Below are 13936 nucleotides of genomic sequence, written 5' to 3'. Positions count from 1 at the left end.
ATATTAATTAAAATCATAAAAAATAATTAAAATAATTTTGATCCCACCAAATTGTAGATACTAAGGAAAAGAATAAAATATTTTTTTTATTAAGAAGAACTATATTCAAATTATAAAAAAGTTTCTTCGTTAATTTAAATAATTTTTCATTTTATTTTTTTTATTAGAATCTGAATACTGATTTATTCATTTTTTAATTAAGGTAAAAAAAGAATGGCTAGATAATTAGGGGCGAATACTTGATGTGTTGTGTATATTTCTATTTAGCTTCAATATGTTTTTTTATCTCTATAAGTTAACATTTTTTTTAATTTTAATTCATGTAAGTTTTTTTTTTCTCATTTTTAGTATCTGAAGTTTGTATTTTTTTAAAATTAATTTTTTCATTCATAATTTTCATAAGTATACACTTATAGGAACTAATTTTTTTTTAAAAAAAATAAATTTACAGAAACTAAAAATAAATAAAATATGTTACAAGAATCAAAATTAAAAAATATATTTACTTACAAGGACTAAAATTAAAAAAATAAATCAAGGAACTAAAAATAAATAAAAAACGTTAACTTACGTAACTCAAAAACTTTTTAAAGCATTTCTGTTTCTATTTTTATTAATATGTCAGATGTCAGATATCAAAGCCCCAGTTTACATTTTTATCTGCAAAGCCCACTGCGCTACATGAATGCCTAAGGGAAGCCCAACCCAAAGAATTAGTATCACATTCCACTTAGCCGAACGTTGCGACGATTCCTTATTAAGACAATTTTCACACGTTAATCCCCAAACAAGAGATTTTGAATTTGAAATACTCCCGCTCCCGTCTCCATATATTTGCGAACCCTTTTTCTTTGTGAGAGACCCGTTATCAGAGAATCCAGAAGGCGAAGAAGAAGAAACGACAGAGCAAGAAGGAAATGGCGACCAACATTGGGATCATGGATGCGGCTTACTTCGTCGGCAGATCTGAGATTCTTTCTTGGATCAACTCAACTCTGCAACTCAATCTCTCCAAAGTCGAAGAGGTTATTTCGATCCTATTTCTCCATTTAGGTTTAATTTCCGATCGTTGATTTCTTACTAGATCTTCTATTTTCTTGGATCGTTATACTCTCAGGCATGTTCCGGCGCGGTTCACTGCCAGCTTCTCGATGCCGCTCATCCAGGGATCGTGCCTATGCACAAGGTCAATTTCGACGCCAAGAGCGAGTATGAGATGATTCAGAACTACAAGGTCCTTCAAGATGTCTTCAATAAACTCAAAATCACCAAGGTAACACTCTCCCTCTGTATTTTAATTTTGGACGATCTTGAATTCAATTACTGAATTGCTCGTTGTGTTTCTCAGCACATCGAGGTCAGCAAGCTGGTGAAAGGAAGGCCACTGGATAACCTCGAGTTCATGCAATGGATGAAACGATACTGCGATTCTGTCAATTCCGGCCTTCAGCACAAGTAATATTATTAATCCTAATTTAATTTCATTTCATTCGCATACATTTGTCGTTGTAGATTTCTCTTTGTTTTAAAATTCTCTGAAATTGACTTTTTCGCGTTGAATAGTTGTTTTCGGTTGGAAGTTAGGGTTTAAGATTGAAATTCAAACGTCATAAAGAAAATCTTGTGACCTTTGAATTCTGTAGTGTAATTTTATGAATTTGATATTGGTGATGAGTAATTTTTTGATTAAATATTGGATGCTGAATGGTTGTAGTTATAATCCTCTGGAGAGGAGAGAGGTTAGCAAAGGTGGAAGAGAAACGAGCAAGAAATCTGCAAACTCGCAAGCCTCAACGAAGGGTTCTACTGCACAGAGACCTCAGTCTTCTCATAATTCTCGAAGAAATGAGGTTTCTAATGCTAACCCTACAAATCAAGCTGCAAAGGTTGCGAGAGCAGCACCTTCTGCCGGAAACCCTGCCTATGAAGAAAAGGTATTTTTGTTTTCCCGTCGAAAGAATTATCAAATGAATAATGGAAGTATATTGCTCTTACAGTTGAAGTTGATGCAGATAACAGAGTTGAAGTTGTCGATTGATAGCCTTGAGAAGGAACGGGATTTCTACTTTGCAAAGCTGAGAGATATTGAGATACTGTGCCAGACTCCTGAGATAGAACACTCACCGGTACTATGCTTTCAGAGTTTTTACTTTGATTTAATTTGATTAGTGAAACCCATTAATTGGTAATACTATTAGTATCTATTAGTATTAGGTATTGATCTTATGCGATTTGATTGGTTGTTTGTGTGTCAGATTGTTGCTGCGATACAGAAGATATTATATGCTACAGATGACAATGGAACGGCTGTGGCTGAAGCTCAAGCTATGATTTCTGTTGGTCGTAAGGAAATAGAGGGATTGAGCCCCATTGCTGAGGTTTCGGAGGAGAAGAGCAGTTCAGAAACTCACAAGAGAAAGAATATTGCCAATATTGATTTTGATGTTGCTGGGCTTGCAACGTTGTCTCCCAGACAGAGGCTTTCTGATGTTTCAGATGTTCATTGTAGCGAGTCACCTCTTATGACTTGTTAGGGATCACGTTCTGTTGTTAATTCAATTAGCAACTTGTTAAAACTGTTTTTGGTCACAGTAATTCCTGTTTCATGTGTGAATTGACCGCGATATTCATAATGATTAGGGGTTTTTAGGGAGACTATTCTGTTATAAAGTATCAGTATCAGCCCAGAAAAATGTAACCAGATATGTTTTGCCTTTATAGAATTTGCTGCTAGTGCTTTGATTTATTTCATTTTCAGCATTTTTAATTATGTGATGATAAAATCAAATCAAATCATTTACAATTCAGGGATAATTACATATCGGAATTTGTAATTAATTCCTGGATTGAAGTCATGTTTCTGATTCCAGTCATGTAATTTCTGGCTTGTGCTTTGATGATTAGCACTATTCCATTTTCTGCGTTTTTTTCATGTGATGACCAAATCATTTACAGTTCAGGGAAAATTACATATCGGACTCCTAATTAATTTATGAGTTGAAAACATGATTTGGCATCAAGACCAAGACCAAAACCATATCTTTTTTTTTTTTTAAATAAGTGTTAAAAGACGACTACTAATTTTGATCAAATCTTCAAGGAACAAAACTACGGTTTTAAAAATACAGAGAATAAGGCTGGCCACTGATGCATTTGTCAATTTTTTTTCTATATCGAGCAAGTGTTCAAAAACAAAAAACAATTTTTTAATATGATTTTCTTGAAGAATTCCTGTAATCTTTATTATTACAGTGAAATGTGTTTTTGGTCCATGAAAATTTGGTCAAAATTAGCCTTAGTTCTTGCATTATTGAAACTATATGGTTTTGGTCATTAATATTTAGTCAAAATGGATATTTTATTTTAAAAAAACTTAGTTTTAGTCCTTGATGTAAACCAATTTCGTCTAGTTTAAAAATTAGCGGAACAAAACCAAGAAAAATAAAATTTAATGTAATGGATTTTCTGATGATAAAAACATATTTAATCCCTCAAAGTGTTAAAATTATCCCAAATGTTTATTATTACTTGGAATGGGAGGGCATGTGATGCGGTGACATGCGGGGTGTGTGGTTATTAGAGGCCCTTTTCCTCCGCCTACGTTGTCGTCATTTCTCCTAGACTTGGTCTATAATCCTCGACTCTCCTTAAAAACACGTAAATTTCGTGTTTGCCGGGTAGAGAGAAAAACTAGAAAAAGAGCTTGATTATACTGTCTAATTTCGATTACAAATCACCTCAGGCTCAGGGGAAGTAATCACATTTTCTAACTTGCTTGGTTAACATGAACGAACAGGCTAAGAAGGTAAGTGTAACTCCAGCCATTCATTTCCCTACATTGTTATTTATTTATTAGTGAATCTGTATGAACTCTTGTGTCAGAATGAGATTGTGAATGCACAAAATGGCATGGAAAAGAAGGTGGAAACTGTGGATTATCGATCTTCAGCAGGGCAAAGGCAAGAAGAGAGGAACGTGCAGGTAATTCACCAGCCCCATTCCACCAACACCAGTGGTGGTGTACTTGCTGGTGCTGCTGCTGCTGTTGCATCCACTCTACAGTCAGCGAAGGATGCCATCTCCAAAAAATAATGTAATTTTATTATGTTCTTTGATCAATTTGTTTAGCCAAGGACATATAGGTTTTGCCAATAATGTAATTTTCTTATATTGCTATTGCTAGTTGTCCTATAGGCACAAAGACATGGACAAACCAGTGTCAATGATGTATTAATCATCGAATTGATCGCATAAATCCTTGTTTTTACTTTTGTAATAGAAAAGGCTGATTCTTCAAATTCCTTCTTTCATCTCCCTTAACTTCGCCATAAAATATCCAAATTAACAAAACAGGTATTAAAAAAGTAGTGGGTTGTGCTTTTGCTTTGCGTCTCCGCAGCATGAAGTGAAAATTGTTTTGCTACATATTCGATTGCTTTGGTTTGACGCTAATGTAACTTCTGTACCGTGCGATCCGAATCTTACATAAGGGACAAGAAAATTCATATCACATCACATGATCACTTTTGCATGGAGGAGTGTGAGAAAATCATAATTTCCTTTTTATTTTTTCATGAACAAATGTTAGTAGTTAATTGTTAATATTTTATAAAAAAAAAATACTTTTTTCTTCTATCTTTTTTTACTTTTATCACCAAATCAATCTTATAACCCTCTAATTCCCTTTTTATTGCCCATGTTTTCAAATGGCATGCCCATCAATCATTTTATTCTCTCAGCAATCAACATGTGAATCCTATTCTCACTTTCTATTAGTGCAGTATTGATGCCTGGTGTTATTTTCTGGTTACATGTACCAACAACAGATTCAGTTTTAAGTTTCCCCTGCTTCTCAACAAAAAAATTACATTTTTTCAGGTAGTCATAGCTTCCTCTTCTTTCATCACAGTTTGAAAAAAGAAAAACCAGAAAAGAATTCCAAGGTTTCTATTTTTTGGTATGAAAAAACAAGTAAATTTTCTTTTTCATTTTCCACGGTTTTACTTTTAGGTTGTTTTTTCAGCTTAAATATTGGTTGAACCAGAGGCAACAATGGGTTTGACGGTGTCACGGCTATTGAGATTGTTTTATGCAAGGAAAGAAATGAGGATTCTGATGGTGGGTCTTGATGCTGCTGGGAAAACAACAATACTCTACAAACTGAAACTTGGAGAAATCGTCACTACAATACCCACAATAGGTTCCAACTTGTCACCGTGTTTTTCCATGCGTTCTTTAAACCATCGTTTTCGTTTATAAGCAGTTCCTAACTCTCTCGGCATTAAATGTATTGAATTTTGGAAGTTCTGCGTGGTGCTACTTGAATTCGTACTAGTTATATTATCATGTGTCTTCTACGCAGATTAGGACTCTAATCTTGTACTTGTACAGTTAGTGGTCACATGATTATTTAAAAAACCTATATATATATAGTTATCTTTTAATTTTAATGATTCCAATATGATTATTTTGTACAATACGAGTGCCAAATGAAAATGATTGAAATTTTGTACATATACCTTCGATGGATTAGGCTTCAATGTGGAGACTGTTGAGTACAAAAATGTCAGCTTCACCGTCTGGGATGTTGGAGGACAGGACAAGGTATTTGTGATTTTCTGGCCACATCTTAATTTATTAATTAGGGATGAAGCTTTGAGTGTCTGCTTGTTAAGTATTTGAGCTCCATTTGAAATCCGTTGCTTTACAGATTTATTTGCTAGAGTATTATATATGGGTACATTAGTATATGATAACATTCATGCAGATGCTACTCAAACTACTTTAATCTGATTATATGCCAAATTCTGTGCAGATTCGACCATTGTGGAGACACTACTTCCAGAATACACAAGGTCTTATCTTTGTGGTAGATAGTAACGATAGGGAAAGAATTTTAGAAGCCAGGGATGAGTTACATAGAATGTTGAGTGAGGTTAGTAATTTTTCATATTTAGTAATTTTTTAATATCCATAGACTTTGAATCATGGTTAAATTTTTATCCACTGTGCACTCCAAATTGAAAAAAAATAAAGCTTTGGCTTTCGACATAAAGGTAAAATAATGTTGCAATCATCTTGATAATCATGAGCATTGCAGGATGAACTTCGTGACGCTACAGTATTGGTATTTGCCAATAAGCAAGATCTTCCAAATGCTTTAAGTGTTGCGGAAATTACAGATAAACTCGGTTTACATTCACTCCGCCTGCGTCGCTGGTATGTCACATTTCAGTGTTTATTTTTGTTTTTACTCCTTCAATAAAGACTAAAAACATTAATATGTTTTTACTTCTTCAATATGTATCGAAAATAAAATATTTTAAGGTGTAATGGTGTTTTTACTTCTTCAATAAAGACTAGAAACATTAAAATGTTATTTTCGATTTTAAGTCTATTTTGTAAAATATTTTTTAAAGAAAATGTTTTTTTAATTTTAAACAAACGTATTTTCAATCTTTTATTTTATTTTCTTTAAAAATAAAATTAAAAACAGTCAGACCAAGTGTCACCTAAGACATTGATTTATAATTAAAACACATAACAATCTTGATTTGAGATTTTGAGTTCAAGATACCCTCAATGAGCTATTTACCTTATATCTCGACAAATAAGTATTAACGTCGTGAAAATAATTAATGTCTAACTTATTCTAGCTATTTTTTGGTTGATGAAGGTACATCCAGCCAACTTGTGCTACGTCCGGCCAAGGACTCTATGAGGGGCTAGATTGGTTATCTAGTCACATAACTAACAAGACAAGATGAACCAAGCTCTGATTGCGTTTCTGATCTTCGATTGAATACTGAGACTGTTATATATATTATGTACAATATCTCGTTTGTTTATAGGCATAAATGAGTGGTATCTGTTATTTGAAGTTTGAACCATCTATAAAAATATCAATAACTATGATATAAGTATATAAACTCTGAGGAGTATTATGTACACGTTACACCCCGCTTTCAGTATTTAATAATATTAAGAGAAATGTTACCAGTATATTCTTTAACATGCTATTTTGAACACATTATTTTTTATTAATTATTGAAAATCATAAATTTATGTGGGTGTTACCTCTCATTTAATGTCTCTCTCCTCATTTCTTTAGTTTTTAATAACTTTTAATCAATAGAAAAATATGTGATAAGAGGAGTGTGCCGCTAGTACTTCTTTATTATTAAATGGTTCATGTATGTATAGAGCAGCAAATGTATACTACTCTAGTGTAAAAGGCAAGCATGAAAAATTATGACAATGTAATTAAGAAAAAAACAAGAAACTTATATTTATTTTGTTTGTCTCTTACAGAGTTTCTCTGGCGGAAAGCCTTGCCAACGAAATATATAGATTTCAACAACAGTCCCATGCATAAATTTGGAATGAAATATAAATAACACGACTTTAGCTTGAACATCGTATTTTTGTTAAGGATAATATGAAATCATTCACGTGTTTTTACCTAATAGCTAGCCTTCACTATTTTAACAAAAACTCAATATCAGCGCGATAGAAGGACATTTGCATTATTTAGGCTTCGCAGCTAGCGGGGCTCTTGTGTGCTAGGGTTTGTTAAAGATGTAACAAATCATTCATGACGTGTCTTCGTTTAACTTAAGATTTTTGTGGTCCCTAAAAAAAGCATCTTGAAAATTATTAATGACTAACATCATATACACTTTTTTAGCCTATATTTCACGAAGATTCCTTGTGAAACTTACAATACAAGCTCTGATCATGTGATAAGCTTATTAACTAAGTGTTTAATTAAATTATTTACCCAAACATTATAATTAGATTGTGATAACTTTAGCCTTTACATAATTGATCTAACAGAGACTAATATTAAGAACAAGATCCTGTTGGCCTTTCAATTTTCAGTTAAAAATTTGTTTGATTTACGAAAATATGAACTGTTTTCATTTTATTTTAAAAATAATTGTAAAAATGTCATCATACTCTTACTTTATTTCTTATTTGTAAAGATTTATATGGAAAATGGTAATAATAACTTAAAGGTGACATGGTTACCGTGTAGATTTTGATAATTTACTTTATATAAGCAAACTAATAGCTTGCTGTAAAAGTGATTCTTGCCGTGTTCATTTCCCTATAGCTTAGCCTGATAATTAAGCCGCTAGACTACACATCTACTACAAATAGCATGCAAAGCTAAGACGGCAAATGCCCTAAAAGAGGTAGATTATGACTGCGCAAACAAAATTGGTTTACATAAATTTGGCACTTTTTACCAAAATCACAACGCACCTAATATTATTTGCATGAAGAGCATGCTGGCTCCTTATTAGCTTTTGATGCTAGGTAGCAACTTTAATTTGATATCATTGTGCACATCTTCTGTCTCTTGGTACATCAGAATCTTTTTAATTTCGCAAGCCACGGTCATACCTGTGGTCCCTACACCATACAACTTTACTACTAAGCCGCGAGAATGACATAACATAAACAAGTTAATAGACTATATACAAAATTATACTATAGTAGCTCCCAAATAGAGTACAACCATGTCACAATCTTCTTGTTTCTGGTATGGTAACAAATCTGAAAAAAAGAACTCTATTTACGAAACTATTAAGTATGAACCCTGCACCCTAAGGAAATTATGTTATCGATTGATCAAGACAACCTAAGTTTATGGTTTCCTAGCTTCTCCAAAGTTTAAGAAAACACTGCATGTATTGCAATTGCCAAATTTCAATCTGAAACAGATTCATCATGTCTCCTAGAATTATTGTTCGGCCGCGATATAGCTGTCACTTTGAAAATCTTATGCCGTGGATTAAAAACCATCATAACTATGGCATGATGCAACCGCAACATATAATTGACCAGTGACCATAACTCAGTTAAAAAAGGTAAAGAAACGGCACCGCAGGGGTAACAAAGCCACGCCCTCTCCCCCTATGTCAAAAGTTTGTCATTTTCAAATATTTCTTCCTCTGATGACCGGTCTTCCCTTGATCATTTTACCTTTTTTTGCGTGCATGCTTTCTCTTGTTCTGTGCAATGCAATACCTATATTATCACTGCATAGCTCTATCACTTTTCAAACATAAAAGTCAGACACAACTCCTAAAAGCTCAGAGAGAGAGAGAGAGAGAGAGAGAATTCATCTTTCCAAAAATTTCTCCAACACGTTTCACCCATAACCTATAGGTCTTGCTCGTAGCAGCTATAAAGTTCATCTTCATAATTATTGATTATTCAATTCACTCTTTTCCTATACATAGCGTGCAAAATGCATTTTCTATTTTGATCTATTTACCTTATAGTAACAAGTGCTCAAAACAGGCATGATTAAATTTCAACAACCAATTTTTAGTTAACCAGAAGAAAATAACTCTTGATAAGACAACAGACATAGTGTTCATAATATGGACTTTGCATTTGCAGTTACTACTTTAATATGGTAGTGACAGCAAACATTGCATTAAATATGCAACCACAGACACTTAATTGCTTAAAGTCCCATGTTCATACTTAATGTCAAACAGGGGGGGGGGGGGGGGGGGGGGAAGTTGGATCTGACTGTTGAAACATTCATACAGTTTGAATTGTAACTTTTTCCTCCAGTAGTTAACTAGAAAAGAGCTATATATTCATGAAATAGAATGTAGAAATGAAAGTTGTTAAAAGTCCCATTTTCATACTTAATGTCAAACAGGAAAAAAAGAAGTTTGATATGACTATTGAAACATCCATACATTTTGAATTGTAATTTTTTCCTCCAATAATTGACAAGAAAATAGCTATATATTCACGATATAGAATGTAGAACTGAGAGCCCAGTTTAGTAACGAAAAAATCAGTCCAAATGTCCAGAAATCGGGATGACTCAAATGGAACCAAATTATACTATATCCATTCCAATGGTTAGTGTTGTCCATATATGAATTTCGACCAAGCCAACAAAAAGCGCTGACCAAGGAGTTGCAATCAAAGCTTTTCAATTCAGAGCATAGGCTTAGTATCTAATTCAGAAAAAGGAAATGATTCCCGCATATTGAGATAACTGAAAGCATAAATAGATTGGTAAATTTGGTATGCTATAGGGAAAATAGGGTTCCCCATACGTATTCATTGTAGAAACCATGAGTATCTCCCGGAGGAATACAAATAAGACTTGATATCGGGTCTAGTTTGACCACTTACAAGAGTTTCATTTATTTATCTAATGCATCACTAAAGAGTAAAGACATTACGCCCATCTTTGTTTATCTGTTAACCTCCATGTGTAGCTCCTGTTCTGTACTAACAGGGGGAGATTGGAAGATAACAAAGAAACAAAGGAAATCTCTTGACTGTGCTTATTGGCGTGTAACAGAACTTGCACTGGACACTTAACACAGGTAAAACTACATTCATGTTTCTACTCGGTATCAGATCCTTGTTCCACTTAAACAACAAAGTGAAGGAATGGAGTCTCTCTGCCTTGTTCATTTTCAAATGTTCACCCAGCTACCTTAAAACTAAGAACATAATGCAGTTCACCTCCATAACATAACTCCCGGATATCTTCATGCGGTTCCAAATAAACCTACCATGTTTTAAGGATGGACAAAACTTAAATGCAGTTCCTTAGATACTGTAGGTGTTGTTGTTCAATCAAATTTAGAGGTTACACTGGTAGGAGACTACCTAGGTGAAACTTCAATTCTGATTGAAAATCAGCAATAAGAAACTGTATATAAGTTTTGTTCTTTAAGGAACACTAAGATATGTTATTAACGAGGAGTATTTAGAACATCAATAACCACTCGATTCACTGAAGGCAACCGCATCTGCTGGTCCTGAGGTTTTCTCCTCTTAAACACTGGCTCAACTGAAGGTGATGCAACTGTCCATGAATCATTTGAACTGTCACAACTGAAAGATGCATCAATGACCCCATCTGGGCTACTACTAGGTTCGGACAAACGCTTGCGCCTCAAATTGTGAATGCCGTTGCTGCAAACGTAAAGTCCCAGAATCAGTTTGTAGCACTCATTCACTTGTTCCTGTAACATATAGCCACCAAAATCTTCCAATTAGCCAATAAAATCCGTGGCAGATTTGAACAATTGAAGCTAAAGTGACACACCTCACTAGTTTTAAGTAAACCAGGAAGCTGATTTTGGTACTCCGTAGCATTCAATGGTTCAATCTCTTTAATAATGTGGATCATTATAGCAGCAGCCAGTGTAGAAGGAAGATAACTCATAACCCTTGAATCTGAAAAATAAAAATATAAAAAAATCGAACCCGGTAAATTTCACTTTAATATGAATGTCTTGTTTTATATGTATCTCATTTATTAACATTACTATTAGTCTATTACTTACCCGCAATGACAGAGAGAAGAAGACGTTGGCACCTACACAGAAACTCCGAATGCAAGTGGCGCTTTAAACCAAGCCTAGCGAGGAAGTGTTGGAAGAAAGAAATTGGGGTGACAGGGTTCATTTTCCATTCGAGAGTGGACAACACTAGGAGCTCCATTTTCTGTATAGTCTTTGCTTCAAACAAGAATTTCGATTCCCCCACCTAATCAAAATTCGAAAAAAAAAGGAAGCTTCCACGTTGAAACACGAGAAACAAACAACATGGGACACTAGCAAAGAGCGATATTGGAAAACGTACTTGGAAGTCAAAAAGAAGTGGCACTCGTGTCTCCTCCACTTTGGCGGCGAGAGAGACGCAAGCAAGTGCTGCCAGGTGAGTCATCCATGGTTTTTGTTCGCTCTGAAACCTTAGGGTGGTGACGAACCTGTCGAAGTAGTTAACGGCGAGAACGGTGGTGAGAGGAGCGAAGGCGTGGAAGTCGGAGACTGTGGAAATCCAACGAACGACGTCGTGGCGAGGGGAGAAAGAGGAATGCGTGGCGCGCTGTTTGGAGAGTAGAGAGAGAAGGTGGTCGTGTTGGTGGTTGTCGGGAAAAGTGAAAGGTGAAGGTGGGGTGAGAGTTTGAGAATGTTGTTGGAAAGAGAAAGAGTAGTGTTGTTGACAGAGGAGGAAAGAGGGAGAATGTGGTTGAGGCATGGTGTTGGTGGTTCAAAGAAAAGAAGGGAAGAGAATAGAGATAATTGGTTTATGATAGAGAGGAAGCCATTTACATACTCAGAGTCAGTACCCAAAACAAACAAATAAATCTATGCTCTGTCTTTTTCTTTTCCACCCACCTTCTCCTTTTGCTTCCTGTCTGTCACATTCTTCCCGCCTTTCCTAATTCCTTAAAATGTTTTTGATAATTGTTAGTGCTGTTTTTTTTTAATCGTCTTTTTCTTTAAACTTATTTATTGAAATAAGTATTTATATTAATAAAATAAATATTTTTTTTTTCTTTTTTTAGTGTAGTTATCTAAATTATTCCTATTTGAAAAATAATAGCTTTTTACTTTAAGAAAAAAAAATCCCATTTACTTCTTAAAAAATCACTTACATTAAAACCTATAATCTAAAGACTAATAACATGAATTAAAAAGCTGAAATGTTTACTTATTTATTTATTACAAGTGTAATTTAATTTGAAAAAATTAAGAATTTCCATCTCCAAAAAAATAAAAAATAAACCAAATAATTTTCCATTTTTCGTTATATATATGAGAAATGGGAAACTAACCTATACAATCATTTCATTTTCTATTTCTTTTATTTTCTTTCTTTTAATTTTTCCCCTAAATCAAACATACCATTAGCTGCACGGTGCTATAAGTTAACATAAATTTATTTACTTTAAGTTGACTTTTGAAAATGATGATTATGTGATTTAAAAACTCTTATAAAAAGTTATTAAAAGGCAAATATTTTGTTTAAGCTAAGTTGAATGTGACAATTAAACATCCGGCCAAGTGTAAACCATGATGTGAAATGGATGATTTTGCTATATATGATATGAGTCACCAAAGGAGCTTCAAAAGTTCTCGTGCTGTGTTGGATCATTTGGATGCAAATGAAAGAACAATAAGTGACCATTATTTTCATTCCACTCGCCAATAATGTGTAGCCCCAAATTTCTTATTTTAGTCCCTAACTTCGACCTTGCATGTTGATGGTCATATATATCGTATTTTTTTTGAAAAATGTAAATTATATTAAACTTAAAATGATACAACAATAAATGGGACATACCTTGCAGTTAGAGAAAATAAAAAATCTCCATAATACAAGAAGGTCTATATCAAGATGCTAAAACAAATACAACATGTGCGCTTGTCTATACAAAAGAAACTTAATATTACTAATAACTTCTACTACATAAAATTGATAATCTTAAAAATCAGTTTGTTCATAGACAGTCAGATGCAGTAGACTGTAATTGCTATAGCCAGACAACAAAATTTTCCTTGAACACCTGATGTGGATCTGCCCCTAATTAAAGAGTCAGTATGCACTACAAAGAAGTGAAACGCATGCGAAAAGGAGCCAAAACCCCCTTCTTTTTTCGGAGAACAAACTACTGACCAAACAACCAAGGGTTTGTTTTTGTCAATATCCGCTTTGCCCCACAGAAAATTACGACACGAAGCGTTGATCCGGTCCAGAACAGATTGAGGCAAAGGAAAAATCCCCATCTAGAAATTCACAATTCCTTGAATAACTGTCTGATCAACTCTAGTTTACCTGCATAAGATAAAGACTTCCTGCTCCATCCCTAAATCAGGCCAGTAATCTTGGAAAGTAAGGGAGCATAGTGACATACATTTAATCTAGATGATAAAAGGGGAACACCCAAGTATCTAAAAGGGAAGTCACCCAAGTTAAATCCAGTAAGCTGTTGAATATGAGAAAGCTCATGAGGCCTAATACCGACTGAATATATGGCAGATTTATCAGAGCTGATGAAAAGCCCTGAAACCCTATAGAAGTGCTGAAGCGTGGCAAACATAGTTGACACGGAAGGGATATCTCCTTTAGATAGAAGCATAATATCATATGC

At 34.1% G+C, this 13936-nt stretch overlaps 4 protein-coding genes across 10 annotated transcripts; 3 read left to right on the top strand and 1 right to left on the bottom strand.

Annotated features, from left to right (window-relative positions):
- The first annotated feature begins 764 nt into the window (after positions 1–764).
- LOC100805687 (microtubule-associated protein RP/EB family member 1C) lies at positions 765–2746 on the top strand. Of its 2 annotated transcripts, XM_003517271.5 has the most exons (6): positions 765–1025; positions 1118–1273; positions 1349–1455; positions 1715–1934; positions 2013–2126; positions 2256–2746. In XM_003517271.5, the coding sequence occupies exons 1-6, from the start codon at positions 918–920 to the stop codon at positions 2532–2534; spliced, it is 984 nt and encodes a 327-aa protein (XP_003517319.1). In that variant the 5' UTR covers positions 765–917; the 3' UTR covers positions 2535–2746. The 2 variants fall into 2 exon arrangements, with proteins under 2 accessions (XP_003517319.1, XP_025984576.1); XM_026128791.2 differs by having other exon boundaries at positions 1715–2126.
- A 795-nt stretch (positions 2747–3541) lies between these two features.
- On the top strand, positions 3542–4299 carry LOC100803203 (uncharacterized). Its single transcript, XM_003516563.5, has 2 exons — positions 3542–3805; positions 3883–4299. Exons 1-2 carry the CDS (start codon positions 3785–3787, stop codon positions 4090–4092), a joined length of 231 nt encoding a protein of 76 aa, XP_003516611.1. The 5' UTR covers positions 3542–3784; the 3' UTR covers positions 4093–4299.
- Positions 4300–4641: 342 nt separating this feature from the next.
- Positions 4642–7002, top strand: LOC100305887 (ADP-ribosylation factor A1E-like protein). Of its 6 annotated transcripts, none has more exons than XM_006572737.4 (6): positions 4642–4878; positions 5045–5200; positions 5534–5604; positions 5816–5935; positions 6101–6219; positions 6677–7002. In XM_006572737.4, the coding sequence occupies exons 2-6, from the start codon at positions 5053–5055 to the stop codon at positions 6765–6767; spliced, it is 549 nt and encodes a 182-aa protein (XP_006572800.1). In that variant the 5' UTR covers positions 4642–4878; positions 5045–5052; the 3' UTR covers positions 6768–7002. The 6 variants fall into 6 exon arrangements, with proteins under 6 accessions (XP_006572800.1, XP_014634552.1, XP_014634170.1 ...); XM_014779066.3 differs by having other exon boundaries at positions 4643–4957; XM_014778684.3 differs by having other exon boundaries at positions 4650–4957; positions 5024–5200.
- Positions 7003–10054: 3052 nt separating this feature from the next.
- Positions 10055–12236, bottom strand: LOC100802683 (cyclin-D3-2). The gene is made up of 4 exons (XM_003516562.4): positions 11641–12236; positions 11343–11544; positions 11102–11232; positions 10055–11018 (listed from the first exon to the last, which is right to left on the bottom strand). The coding sequence occupies exons 1-4, from the start codon at positions 12037–12039 to the stop codon at positions 10746–10748; spliced, it is 1005 nt and encodes a 334-aa protein (XP_003516610.1). The 5' UTR covers positions 12040–12236; the 3' UTR covers positions 10055–10745.
- Between the last annotated feature and the right edge of the window lie 1700 nt (positions 12237–13936).

Source organism: Glycine max, chromosome 1 (assembly GCF_000004515.6).
Source record: "Glycine max cultivar Williams 82 chromosome 1, Glycine_max_v4.0, whole genome shotgun sequence".
Taxonomy (NCBI): Eukaryota; Viridiplantae; Streptophyta; class Magnoliopsida; order Fabales; family Fabaceae; genus Glycine; species Glycine max.
This window is presented reverse-complemented; position numbering and strand designations above follow the sequence as displayed.